The 13,923-nt window shown below is 37.7% G+C and overlaps 1 protein-coding gene across 1 annotated transcript; it reads right to left on the bottom strand.

Annotated features, from left to right (window-relative positions):
* Window positions 1-9,175: 9,175 nt before the first annotated feature.
* LOC113337270 (DNA repair protein RAD51 homolog 1-like) lies at window positions 9,176-11,904 on the bottom strand. The gene is made up of 8 exons (XM_026582979.1): window positions 11,668-11,904; window positions 11,022-11,277; window positions 10,845-10,936; window positions 10,595-10,689; window positions 10,398-10,511; window positions 9,898-10,027; window positions 9,649-9,770; window positions 9,176-9,554 (listed from the first exon to the last, which is right to left on the bottom strand). Exons 1-8 carry the CDS (start codon window positions 11,755-11,757, stop codon window positions 9,431-9,433), a joined length of 1,023 nt encoding a protein of 340 aa, XP_026438764.1. The 5' UTR covers window positions 11,758-11,904; the 3' UTR covers window positions 9,176-9,430.
* Window positions 11,905-13,923: the final 2,019 nt, after the last annotated feature.

Genomic DNA, 13,923 nt, shown 5'->3' with positions numbered 1-13,923 from the left:
ACCATGTACTACATTGAAAATCAGCTGCTAGAAATCAACCAATTTTTAACAGATAAAATTAAGATTATAGATGATAATGATATTTCAGAAATGTATTCATTTAAAACAGTGTGATTCAACAGTTGAATAGAGTCCAAAATGTGAGATAATGTGAGAATAATAATGTGAATGGATCCACCCTCTCACTTACATACTAAAAAATTGAGTATTGTTTGTGCACATTTATACTAAAATTGTGTGGCTGACAAGCGCATCCAAACGTATGATGCGGACACAACACCAAGATCGAAGCGTCCAATGCTACACAGATCGTTACTGAACATTTTTTATTTCACTGTTGTGACCATTATCAACAACTACACAAAGCCGGTTTTTTATTTGATAATCTAGGATTTCTATTCTCACATCTTTCAGCAAGTCAAAAATATGGAGTAAGAAACAAGGGCTATAATCAAATTCCAATCCAGTTAATCACACATTCTTCCGGAAAAAAAATGGAAAATCTTTCAATTTGATGGTCACGAGACCGAGGCAAACACGGAAGATTTGCTGCTTGATGGACAACCAGTACCAAGGACAGATTCTTTTGGCTACCTGGGATCGATAATATAAAGTAACGGAGAACTCGATGGAGACATCAGACATCGCACCCAGACGGGCTGGGGGAAACGGCGCCTGGCATCTGGCGTCCTTTGTGACCATAAAGTCTCACTAAAGCTGAAAGGTAAGTTCTACAAGGTAGCAATTAGACCTGCAATGTTATATGGAGCGGAATGCTGGGCAACTAATAGCCGGGACTTTTTGAAGCTACATAGCGCAGAAATGAGAATGCTGAGATGGGCATGCGGACATACGAGGCATGACAAGATCAGGAATGAATATGTGCGTAAGAAACTTGTCATAGCTCCTATTGAGGAGATGCTCACTCAACATAGATTGCGCTGGTTTGGACATCTCCAACGGAGACCGCATGATGCACCGGTCCATTCAGGTTGCATTAGGCTTCCTGAAGGTAGGATGAAGCGTAAGGGCCGGACGAAAGTGAATGGAACGAGTCGGTCAAGCGGGATTTGAACAAGCGAAACCTATCACCGGAGCAGGCGTTGAACAGAAAGGTCTGGAAAGCGACGATCCACGTGGAGGAGGTAGGATTTAGGTACGTAGACTAACCACCCCCTTCCTTAAGTTTGTGTATGTTCTAAACTTATTTAGGCACCTAAACGAGAGAACACGTAATGGCACCCCTCTAGTCGGGGAAAGGAAATTTATCATGTATCCCTACAATTGGAAGGATTGTGAAGATTCCCCCGTAGCCCTGTAACCCGGGTCGGATGTGAGTTTTTTTGTCCGCGTTAAGGGTCGAGAATTCGTAATTCCTTAAACACGGTAACCAACTCTTCATCGGACCAAAAACAAAAAAACGGCGCGGTAAGCGTCAAAGATCTTTGCCCACCATAGCGTGGGTTATGCAAGGCTTTGGAAAGCCGACGTAAAAACTATGTCCTATCTTGGGAATTAACATTGTCTCCTACCCTATCTGGTACTTGCTACTGAAAAAGAGTTTCGGTTCTCGGTTCTCGGTCACAGCATAGCTAAACACTAAGACCACCACAGTACATGACACTGTATCGCTATTAGTATCTTGGATAAATCAACTATTAGTCATTAGAAATTGAAGACAGTGGAGGTAAAATTGGAATGAGTAGATGTTAAAATTAAGGAAAGAACATACCTTGTTAAGAAGATCTTTCTCAGAAGCACATATGATTTTGTTAGAACTAGACGGTGATCTCTTATTATTATTCTTCTCAGCGAGAGAAGAGAACAACTGAAGATTTAGAGGCCGAAATATACTTGTTTATAAACCAAACTCCGGCTAATATTGGTACTGTTTTTCTTCAATCGGGGATTGATGAAGCTGTAATTTCTACGAAGAGTTCTCCTCGTATACTCCAGAGTATGCTGCTGCGTTGGACCCTAAATGAGTATATTTCTAGTTGTATCTTAGATAAATCAGCTAGCTAGTAGTTATCAGAGAATGAGTATGCTGCTGCATTGGGCACAGAAAAGAAGGATGAAAATAAATTGAAGACAGCAGGTGGCAAATTTGGAATCGTGATGTTCAAACTATGTGAGCTTGTTGGACCCTAAACATCATCAATGTAATTTTCAAAGAATTAAGGAACAAACCATACCTTTTTAAGAAGATGTTCAGCTTCATCACCGGTACTTATGATCTGATCAGATCCAGACGGTCCCTTGTTACCGAGAGAAGCAGAAGAGAAGTCACGAGTTGGAGTCCGAGTTTGATAAATTAAATTACTACGGCTAATATTCAATAATAAGCACTAGGGTTATTATTGAAGATGCAGCAGCTTTCTTGATGATTCTCGCCATTTTAACAATTAATTTGGAGTAACAGAAATCTCCATCCACGGGTTTGGTTTTATTTGATTGATAGAAAGGGAGAAGAGAATTTAGGGATTGTAATTATTATGTTTCTTTTTTTTGGGTTTATTAAAACCCTCCTAATCCCTAAGATAGACAGAGGCGATTTATATTATGTTGCTGCAATGCAAAAATGGCTAGAGTCATCATCGAGAAAGCTGCATCTTCAATGTTATTAACAAATAGTTAATTCAATTAGATTTTAAAAGAGATTCCTAATAATATATATGGCTTACATACTATAAAAACACAGGCAAAGATGTTGGATAATCTTCACTAATCAAATAGTTAATTGGATTGTCTATTGCTGTATCTTAACTACTAATCAAACAATAAGGTGCAATGATTAAACATTATTAGAAGAAAATAGGACGACCTTCCTCCAATTAACCAGCTAGACCAGAATTTTAAAAAGATTAATGATTAAGGCTGATAATGTGGTTTACACTATAAACAGAAAGGGTTGAATATATGATAACCTTCACAAATCAAATTGCATTCTAATTCATTGTTGGCACTAGTCTGCCTAAAATCTCAACAATGGCACCAAAAACTTCTCTTTCTCTGGTAGGTTTCTTCTTATTAGGATTAATACAACATTGTGGTTTAAAAGAGATTAATACAACATGATGGTAAAATAAATATTAAATCCTTGCTTAATCATGATCGTAAAATAAATATTCAGAATATAAAAGAGATTAATACAACATTGTGGTTTACATGCTACACAAAAAGAGGCTTACATCGGGTGCAGATCCTCTGTGCTGGCATTCTGCCTGTGCCCCTGTTCCACCCACTAAAAATACGGTGTGTGGATACACCGTATTTTTTTTTTTGAGAAAAGAAGGTTATATTAAGAAAAAAAGAAAGGAAATTACAACCAAGAGAAACTCTCCACACCAACTACAAGTGAAGAACAATTTCCCGATCAAAAAGCACTTCATTTACAGTAAACACTTTAAAAACATCTTTCTCAAACAACCGAAGGATAAGAGTTTGTTTAATGATCAAGCAAAGTTCATCAACCTCCCTAGACCTTCCACCGAAAGCCCTTAAGCTCCTCGCTATCCAAATATGCCACAGAATTGCATAAATAAGCTTGTTCCCAATATTCTTCTTTCTCCCAGTCATCTTCACCGCAAACTGTTGGAATATTTTCAACGCCGCTAACCAAAGGGGGGTCCTGGGGGCATCGCCCCCCAGGCTGTGGTCGAGGGGAGACCGCCCCTGGTGGGGGTTTCAAGGGGGCAACGCCCCCGGAAGAATTTTTTGAACTGAAGGTTTTATTTGGCCGATAAAAGCCTGTTCGAAAATTTCGAATCCAAAAGACACCATTGATGTCTGTTGATGAAGGAACCTGACGTTTCGTGAATAGAAACCTGTTGGCGAATAAAAAACCTATTCCCAACAGGTGCAAAACCCTTTATAAATAGCTTCTCCCAGTTTCGTTTAACATATAAGAAAAATCAATCTGTTTTCTCTGTTTCAAAAAGCATCATCAGAAATCAGAAATCTCTTTGTGTGTTCTTGATTGAATCAAGGGGTACAAACCTTGAATTCAGTTTTCGTTGCAGGGCTTTCATTGTATCCTGAAGGCAATATTTCGCATACCTGTTGTAATCGCCAATTGTTATTGGGAGGGTAGAAATATTTGTCTAAAAGAAATTTATACAAGCCTTGAAAGTTTTGGAGTGCAACACTTTCTTCTCTGTGTCATTCATCCTTTGTGAAACCCATTTTTTCCAACAGTTTTTAGACAAATATTTCTGGCAATGGAGGGTGAATCTTCGAATTCGAATGCTACTGCTCAATCTCTGCAAGTGATGAACCAAACCTTTACTCGATTGGAACGTTTTGATGGTGAAGGTTTTACCCGTTGGCAAGAGACTGTGAAGTTTTTCCTGATCACCATCAAGTTGTGGTACATACTTGAAGATGGATTGGAGGAAATTCCTGCTGCAACTGACAATGACACTGAGGAATTGAAGGCTAGACGAAAGCAGCGTCAGGAAGATGATTTCATGTGTCGTGGTCATATTTTGAATGCTCTGGACAAACATGTGTACAATGCACATCGGAGTATTGGGACTGCAAAGGGATTGTGGACTGCGCTTGACAACAAATACAAGATTTCTGAAGCAAGCAACAAGAAATTCCTGATTTGCAATTTCATGGATTTTAAGATGGTTGACAGTAAGTCAATCATTGCCCAGGTCAGTGAACTTTTACTCATAGTTAATCATCTTAAGGATGCTGGAATTGATCTTGTTTCTGCGTTTGTTGTTGGGGTTATTATTTCTCGTCTCCCCCCTTCTTGGAATGGTTATAAGAAGAAACTTAAGCATGCTGAGACTGACTATGATTTAGAGGCCTTACAACGTCATCTTCGCATAGAAGAGGACTTTCGTAAGCGAGAACTTAAGGATAGTCCACATTCTGAAAACCATTCTAAGGTGAATAGCGTAGAAGAATCTAAAACACCGAATTCCTTGAAACCTAAGAATGATACTCAGTTTAAGAAGCATCCCAACAAGAAGAGTAAGAAGAAGGGCGCTGGCGGCCCTTGCTACTTCTGTGACAAACCCGGCCATTTTGCTCGTGACTGTCGTCTCAAAAAGAAACAACAGCAGAACCAGAAAAAGGAGGCAAATATGGTCGATGACAAACTTGTGATCGTGGTGCAAGCCGCCAATGCTGTTGCTGAAACTGGGGGTGGATGGTGGTACGACAATGGTGCAACCATCCATATCTGTAAGGATAGAAATCTTTACAAGACATACGAACCGGTTAATGGAGAAGGAAACCATGTTGTCTCCGCAAACGGTCAACGCAGCAAAGTTATTGGGAAAGGCACTGTTGAACTCTCGTTTACTTCGGGAAAGACTGTGACTCTTACTAATGTTTTACATGTCCCTGACATCGTGAAGAACCTTGTTTCCGGCGACCTTGTTATGAAGGCTGGATTCAAGACGACCTATGAGTCTAATAAGTTTGTGTTGTCCAAAAATGGTGTGTTTGTTGGACAAGGATATGCTTGTAATGGGATGATTAAGCTTAATTTAATAAATAATGGTTCTGCTTATATTGTTGACTCTGTTAATTTATGGCATGGTAGATTAGGGCATGTGAATTATGGTTCTCTTAGAAACATGAATCGATTAGGCTTGATTTCTGATTGCAATTTTGATCATGCTTCTAAATGTGAAATATGTGTGCAAGCAAAGATAACTAGAATTTCCCATAAGTCTGTAGTACGAAATTCTTCCTTACTTGAATTAGTACATAGTGATGTGGGTGATTTGCATGGTTCTGCCACTCGTGGTGGAAATAAGTATTATGTCACTTATATAGAAGATAGTACTAGATATGCTTATACATATTTAATGAAATCTAAGGATGAAGTCTTTGATAAATTTAGGATTTATAAAGCAGAAGTAGAGACACAATTAGAGCACAAAATTAGGATTTTACGTTCTGATCGTGGTGGTGAATACTTTCCTACTGAATTTAATTCCTTTTGTCAAGAGCATGGTTTAGTTCATCAACGTACTGCACCTTACACACCTCAACAAAATGGTATGGCTGAAAGGAAAAATAGAACTTTGATTGATATGGTTAATTGCATGCTTATAAGTTCTGGTTTTCCTAATTCTTTGTGGGGTGAAGCTATGTTGTCTGCATGTTATATTTTGAATAGAATTCCTTTGAAAAAGAAGAGTGTTTCTCCTTATGAGTTGTGGTTTAAGAGGAAACCAAACTTGAGAAGCCTTAAAGTCTGGGGCTGTTTAGCATATGTTCGAAAGCCTGATCCCAAAAGACCAAAGTTGGGAAACAGGGCTTATAAATGTGCTTTTGTGGGATACTCTCTTAATAGTATCACCTACAGATTTATAAACCTTGACACTTTTGAGATTATAGAATCTGTAGATGTGGAATTCTTTGAGAACTTAAATAGGAACAGTTCTCAAATGCAACCCATGGAGAATCCATTGTTACCTGATCTAGAACCTATGGAGATTGATAACAATGATGAAAATCCCTCTCCTACTCATGACAATGATATTTCAGTGCCTACTGAAGATATCGAACCTAGAAGGAGTAAGAGAGGAAGGATTGAGAAAAAGCCTGATCCAAACTTTATTTATTACCTTGTAGAGGCAAATAAGAATAGAATTCTTAGTGTTAACCAGTATGTTATGGTTTTTGAAAATAGGGGGAGAATGTTGGAATATTTTCAACGCCGCTAACCAAAGGGGAGTCCTGGGGGGCATCGCCCCCCAGGCTGTGGTCGAGGGGAGACCGCCCCTGGTGGGGGTTTCAAGGGGGCAACGCCCCCGGAAGAATTTTTTGAACTGAAGGTTTTATTTGGCCGATAAAAGCCTGTTCGAAAATTTCGAATCCAAAAGACACCATTGATGTCTGTTGATGAAGGAACCTGACGTTTCGTGAATAGAAACCTGTTGGCGAATAAAAAAAAAACCTATTCCCAACAGGTGCAAAACCCTTTATAAATAGCTTCTCCCAGTTTCGTTTAACATATAAGAAAAATCAATCTGTTTTCTCTGTTTCAAAAAGCATCATCAGAAATCAGAAATCTCTTTGTGTGTTCTTGATTGAATCAAGGGGTACAAACCTTGAATTCAGTTTTCGTTGCAGGGCTTTCATTGTATCCTGAAGGCAATATTTCGCATACCTGTTGTAATCGCCAATTGTTATTGGGAGGGTAGAAATATTTGTCTAAAAGAAATTTATACAAGCCTTGAAAGTTTTGGAGTGCAACACTTTCTTCTCTGTGTCATTCATCCTTTGTGAAACCCATTTTTTCCAACACAAACAAGGCTTCGAAGTGATTCATGACATTGTCAGATACGCTCCATTTTAGATGAAAAGAGTCCAATAAATACCCCAAAACCTTATGTGCAAACTCACAATGCAAAAACATATGTTCAGATGTCTCTTCTTCTTTCTTACAGATACTGCACATAGCACTCTGAACAGTAACATCTCTGTGGTTCAACATACTCATAGTTGGCAGTGAATTATGACAATTAGCCCACATTCAAATTTGTGAATTCATGCCTAATTTAGAGCAGTTGGGATATCCTAATGCGACTTTAATGATTTGGTTTTTTCTCCTTTGCACTGCATATGTTGCTTTTCACCGTGTCTGCAGCATTCAAGACTAAACTGTGGTGGATTTTCTGTCTCTGTTAACCGCAGTAGAAATGGCAGCCTGAGCTCTTTTCTCTACAGTCCATGCAGACTTTTCTTTCTACAACTGTTATTCTCCACTGTTTTGTGGTGTGCAGTTTTAGGCAGACTTAGGAAATATTTTTGGTGAATATCTTCCACAAGAGTTGTGGAGATTCAAAACTTCTATTTATAAGAATAAGATCAGGACAAAGATATTCACTGATGCAATATCTTGCTTTGATAACAACAAAATATTTTGTAACCCTTTCGCGTCATCATAACTTGCTCCCTCGGCTGTTGCCCAGTTATCCATTGATGGGATGCGCGCAATAAGAAGCCCAAGCTCTTTGAGGCGTTCTTCATTATAACTGGCAGCTTCATCTTTACTGGGAAACAGACGAAGAGCATGCCTAAAGGTGTCTTTCTCTTCAAATGACAGGATCGCGTAACAATTATAGGCATGCCTTCCATCTATCCTGAGTTTCAAGAAAATAGAACTATTTTTTACTCCGCATTTTTTGTGAAAGTAGAGCTGATCCCAACCACATCTCCTAATTCCTCCCTTAATGACTGATTTCATAAAAATAAATAAAAATTAAGAATCAACCATACATCAAAACAATATTGAAAGATGAAGGTAAAATTGCAGTATAAACATACATCAAATGGGAGTTACCTTTGATCCCCTCAATATTTACCCAAAACGCCAAAACACGATTTTGGAGGATAATGGTCTGAGTTTTTTTTTTTGGTAAAACTGGAATCTGATTTTCTAGAGATATCTCTCAAAAATATCTGCTAGGAAGACATGGCCCACACTCTGTTTTTTAGTAGCCAACACACAGTTTTTTCATATTTTTTTATTACTCCCTCCGTCCCATTATTAAGTGACCTAGTTGAAGTTTGCCCAAATTTTAAGGCAAGCAAGGAAAAAGAAATTTTTAAGCATTTTTTACAATTATATACTTATAGATAATAATTAATGAAATTTTGAAATGATTTATCTCTCAAACTACACCACGGATGTTCGCAAACTTTATACCATTGAAAAGCATTTTAAAACACCTACGTAACGAATATAAACATGCCTATCAAATTATGCATATTTCTTATATTTCTTATAATCAATTAAAAGGGTAATTTTAGAAATATCTCCTTGTTTAGTGATATAGGTCACTTAATGATGGGACAAAATTAAAAACCAAATAGGTCACTTAATGGTGGGACGGAGGGAGTATTTGTTAAAAACTAAATCAGTCAATAGTCCAAACTATCCGTAATTAATACTGAAAATGTATATTCATGAAAATATTTGAAAGGGGTAAGATAGGAAACGAAATGTGCAGCTTCAACTAAACATACATAGTTGGCTTTATAATAGAAATAGAATAGATGAGATTACATGGGTATTCTTTACTACCTGGCTAATATGTTCATCTACAGGAAACAGAGTCATCTTAATATGGACAAGGTTTTTTGTAAACAGAAATTCTTGCTTCATCATCATCCTGCCAAATGTGCTGCTGTGCGAATCTTGATGCTTGGGATGCAAATTTTTCATTTAATATAAGCTCAGTTTTTATACAAGGACAATATAATGAAACAAAAAAGATCAATCAACGTAAAACACAGGTTGTTATACGACTATACATTGAATAACCACCCATGCACAAACCAAATTCCAGATATACAACTTCTCCAATTCTTCCGATTAGGTAGTAAGTGCGATTGCCTGACTTGGCGGAGTAAGTAAGAAAGAGAGAGAATGGGGTTATCAATGGTCTGTCAGTCAGTCCTTGACATCAGTGACACCTTCTGCAGATATCTGAAACCGTGCTTCCGCTTCAGCTAAACATGGAGAGCTGATTACTTTACAGATACGCTCCTCAGCCCTTCCCTTACGCAATGCTAGTCTGACAGATTATTTTTATTAGCATCTGTATGGTATTATTAACTGGAAAAAATGCAGTTGAAGAGTATAATAAAGACTCCTCATAAAGAACAAACCTTGTCGTAGAAGCATGAGCCATGATGTTTCCACCAATTGGTTTAATTTGTGGCCCAGCAAACATAGCAGAACCGTCAACTTGTGCAACAACTTGGTTGGTAATAACTACAGCAACACCGAACTACAACAACAACACAACAGCAACCCCAAACGATAACAGTTAAGAGAAAAGCTTTCAAATACTAAACAGAGCAGTCCCCTGTAAAAGAAGGATATTTTTTATGTGGAGTTGCAGTTATAGGTTCTACCTCATCAGCCAACTTCTGCAGGCTCCTTAAAAACTTTGCAAGATGCATTTGCCTAGCTGACAGCTCTCCCCTTCCAGAGAAATCTGTTCTATAAAGAGCTGTAGCACTATCCACAACCACAAGAGCGAACCTGTGTCCCGAAAAAAAAATCCGTTAAGATGTTACATAAGTCAGTCAGTTCAACTTATCCAGAATGACCCGAATAAAATTATAAGCACATTCAATAGGATAATGTACCAGTTAATGCAGTACACCTAAGACATTAAGCTTACTATCTTGTCTAATGAGCACAATGATATACGATAATTAGTTCCGCTCAAGAAACTTGGTTTAACCTACTACATTTGTTGTGTTACCAGCCAGGCACCCAACCAAATTTATCAAGTTTATCTCTCACCCTAGTTTGGCTTAAGTGCGAAGCCTGAAAGTTACCAAGTGTCGTTCTAGGCCATTTATTAGAAAAATCATAAGAATGCGATCTAATCATAAGAGTAACATACCTCGTCTCTACCATCATAGAAGCTGCTTCCAGAAGAAGTCTTGACTGATGATCAGTGTTATAGGCTCTAGCATAGGCCACATTCTCCAATACATCAGGACCATTCAGTCCAAACCTGCAACCATCGGCAATTCAGCATAACTAAGCCATGGTCTATGTTCAAGCTAAGATGTCCAGAAAATAAGCTTCATATAATACCTGTCCGCAATCTGTAAGAGTCTCTGTGGCCTGAAAGTCCCCTCGGCATCAATGTACATTGCTTTTCCTTCACCACCTCCTTGATCCAGTGGAAGCTGAAATGTATTCATGTACCACAAATACAAATGACTAGATTAATAAGCTTTGAAAAGAAAAGAAAAAAATCTCTATAAACTACTCTAGCCAGTAATAACGCTCTAGACGAACTACTAAAAACGAACAATGCAATGAAAACACGATAAAATCTTACTTGACAAGTGACGCATAAAGTGTGACACAGCTGAGTCTTTCCAGAGCGGAATTCACCATACAATTCAGTAATAGACCCGGTCTCGATCCCTCCTGTTAGATGCATAACCATGTAAGTTCTTTAAAAAAGAATATCAAACCACTACAATCTATAGCCATAATCTACTAGTGTTATCACCTTCTAAAACCTTGTCAAGTTCTCTTGATCCTGATGTTATCTGAATGATCTCTTGCCTTTGTGCATGAAGCTGATTAGCACTAGTAAAACCCAACGGAACCAGCTTCGTTGCTGCTTCAATAATCTTATCAACTTTAGCATCACTAATTCCTTTGATTAGAAGTAATTCTTTCCGAGGAGAGTATGCAACAGCTTCAACTGTGCATAGACCAGCATCTTTAAGCTTCTTTACATCAATTGAAGCTACCCCAGCCGCCTTCAAACAGAACAAACCCCCAAATTAGTCAAACCCTAAGCAACCTTAATTTTTCAAGAAAATCCCCAAATTACTCAAAACCTAAAGAATCAGAAAGATGCATTTTTTCTTTAAAGTCCCCAAAGTCGAAATAAACCCTAATTTCAAAATTTTAAAATGAAATTCTCACCAAAAGCCCTAAAATCCCGAACATCCCCAAGTTAAACCACAAAAATGACACCCCCAATGTCCAAAACATCAAGAACATCCCCAAATTCGAGTATCGTAATTGAGAAACAAACTAAAACCCAGTTACATAATGATAACTAAAGATAAGAAAAACAAAAAATTTAATGATAGAAAGATAAGAAAATCAATCTAGGGTTTCGAGAGCGAATCGAAGGAAATTACCTGAAGCTGTTCAACGGGGAAAGGGCCGTGAAGAATCTCTTCTTCTCCGATGTTTTCTTCCACCATGTTCTTGTTCTGCTGCTGCTCCATCTCCCCAAAATCAAAAACTCAGTCGAATAGAAGAGCGACTCTTACTACTACTTCTTCTTAGAAACGGGGAGTCTGTGTAAGTGTGAAGCGCCAAAATGTGTTGGTTTTAAAAGAGAAGAAACTTACGAAAAGCTTCTTCTGAAAGGTTCACTAAAACCTTTTACTAAATCCCCGAAATGACCTTCTTCAGGATATTGCAGCCCAACTTTGTATACGCCCAATTTTCACCATGATGGAAATCTTCTGATGAGTGTTCAGGTGACATTTAGATAGGGTGATCTCGTTTTTTTTTTTTTTTAATTTACTTTTGGTAGTTCTTTTTTTATTTACCGTGTGAGAATGTTATATTATGGCGAAGACAACAGTGATGACAATTTCGAAACTTACAATGGTGGAGCTAGACTTTAACAACGAGAAGGACTAAAAAGCAAATTATGTATATTATTGGACCAAATTTAAAATTTAGGTGAACTAAATGTGAATTCGATGATACAAGTAAAGGTTTTTTTATGATTTTGATAATTTTAGGGGGACTAGAGCCAGGGTTAGTCATCCCCTTGACTCTACCCCTGATAATTTGGTTGGGAAGAAGATGTGTTTGCTATTGATGGGTTTGCAGGTGGGGGTCTGGTGAAAGCGGCGGCAGGATTATGGTTCTGGGAATCAGAATGTTTCCTCTGTTTGGGCTTTTATGTGGGTTTTCCTTGGGCCATCATTTAAATGATGGATTTCTAGTAGGCTTCTTAAATATTTGTACGAGGTTTTTTTTTTCTTTTATCCATCATTTAATTGATGAATGAGAGTGACAGACGACCAAATTCTGGACGTGACAATTCTTAGTATAAAATTATCTTTGCCGATCAGAAAAAAAAAAAAAAAAGAAGGCAAAAAATTAGATTTAGGAAATAAAAGAACTTAAAGATGAATCAGACACAAATTCCTCTGTTATTTAGAGTTTTGACCAATATCAGACACAAATACTCCATCTATACCAAGAAATAGGTAAAAATAAAGAATTTTCTTCAATGGAGATGCTTCAGCCCGAGTTTTATACATCTAATTAGTCGATGTAATGTTGCGCCTATGTGGAATGTGCAAACTTTCTAACATGTGACGATTTTCTTGTTTTTTTATTTACTTTTTGTAGTTTTAGAATGGGACGATAATGTACGATTAAAACATTTTTTAAAGGAGTGCCACAAAAACAAATCAGAAAGTGAGGAAAAGGGAATTTAAAATCATCCGCTACTTGATTGAACTGGTTCTCTAAAACTCAAACAAATGCTCGCACTCTACTCCCCCATCACAACAAATAAGAAAAAATGAACAAGTGAAAGTATCATTTTTCTTGGGACGGAGATAGTATCCTATACGACTTTTGATACGTTTGACAATTACAACTGAATATCAACTTTGGAAACTACCATGATCAAAAGCTTACATATAGGAAACTTCTAGGGTGAATTGTTGTGCAACTTGTGTTGAATCGCATTAGGTTAGGGGTGAGCAAAAACATCCACACCCACAGATTTTATCCAAACCAATCAGTATTTTAGCGGGTGGACACCCAATCCATTTCTTGGCGGATTGGGTGTGGATGAATTTTTAAAACCGGTGGTTTCAAGGGGTTGGATAAGGGCGATATATCACACATCCGTTGGACACCCAACCCGGAGGGTAGTCTAGTGTTATACCAAAATACGAAGGACATGTTATATCATGAGCAAGGTACTTACATTTAGCATCCAGGGAAAAATAAGGTTTTACCTATTCACCACCTACACTTTTCCTATTCACCATCCACCTTAATTACCACTCTAGGTTATCATATTTACCACTCATTTAAGTTATAAAATATCAAAATTACAACTCATTGACTTTTTATTACACCCGGTATGTATACACACCCAGCAATTAAACACCTAAGTAAAATTTTATTCGTCTTCTTCATCAACTCCACTCCCGAGCAACACCTCCTCTCCCACTCTGTAACCCGACTCCACATTCAATCACCTCTTTTTCTTTGTTATTTTCTATTTTGTTGATCTTGTTTAATATGCCACCAAAGAAACAAGGGATCTTTGGAGAAAAATTAGAGCCAAAAAAGAGGTAAAAACTGAACCTAGAATTTCTGGAATTTTGCATGTGTGATTGTTGTGTACAAAT

The sequence above is a fragment of the Papaver somniferum genome, unplaced genomic scaffold (genome assembly GCF_003573695.1).
Source record: "Papaver somniferum cultivar HN1 unplaced genomic scaffold, ASM357369v1 unplaced-scaffold_158, whole genome shotgun sequence".
Classification (NCBI taxonomy): Eukaryota; Viridiplantae; Streptophyta; class Magnoliopsida; order Ranunculales; family Papaveraceae; genus Papaver; species Papaver somniferum.
This window is presented reverse-complemented; position numbering and strand designations above follow the sequence as displayed.

Bases quoted from the DNA above. Each gene is read 5' to 3' on its own strand.
- LOC113337270 (XM_026582979.1), bottom strand. From the start codon at position 11,757: ATGGAGCAGCAGCAGAACAAGAACATGGTGGAAGAAAACATCGGAGAA. The intron at 10,937-11,021 runs GTGATAACACTA...TGCATCTAACAG, and splicing joins ACTTGACAAGGTTTTAGAAG to GAGGGATCGAGACCGGGTCT. The intron at 10,690-10,844 runs GTAAGATTTTAT...AATACATTTCAG, and splicing joins CTTTATGCGTCACTTGTCAA to CTTCCACTGGATCAAGGAGG.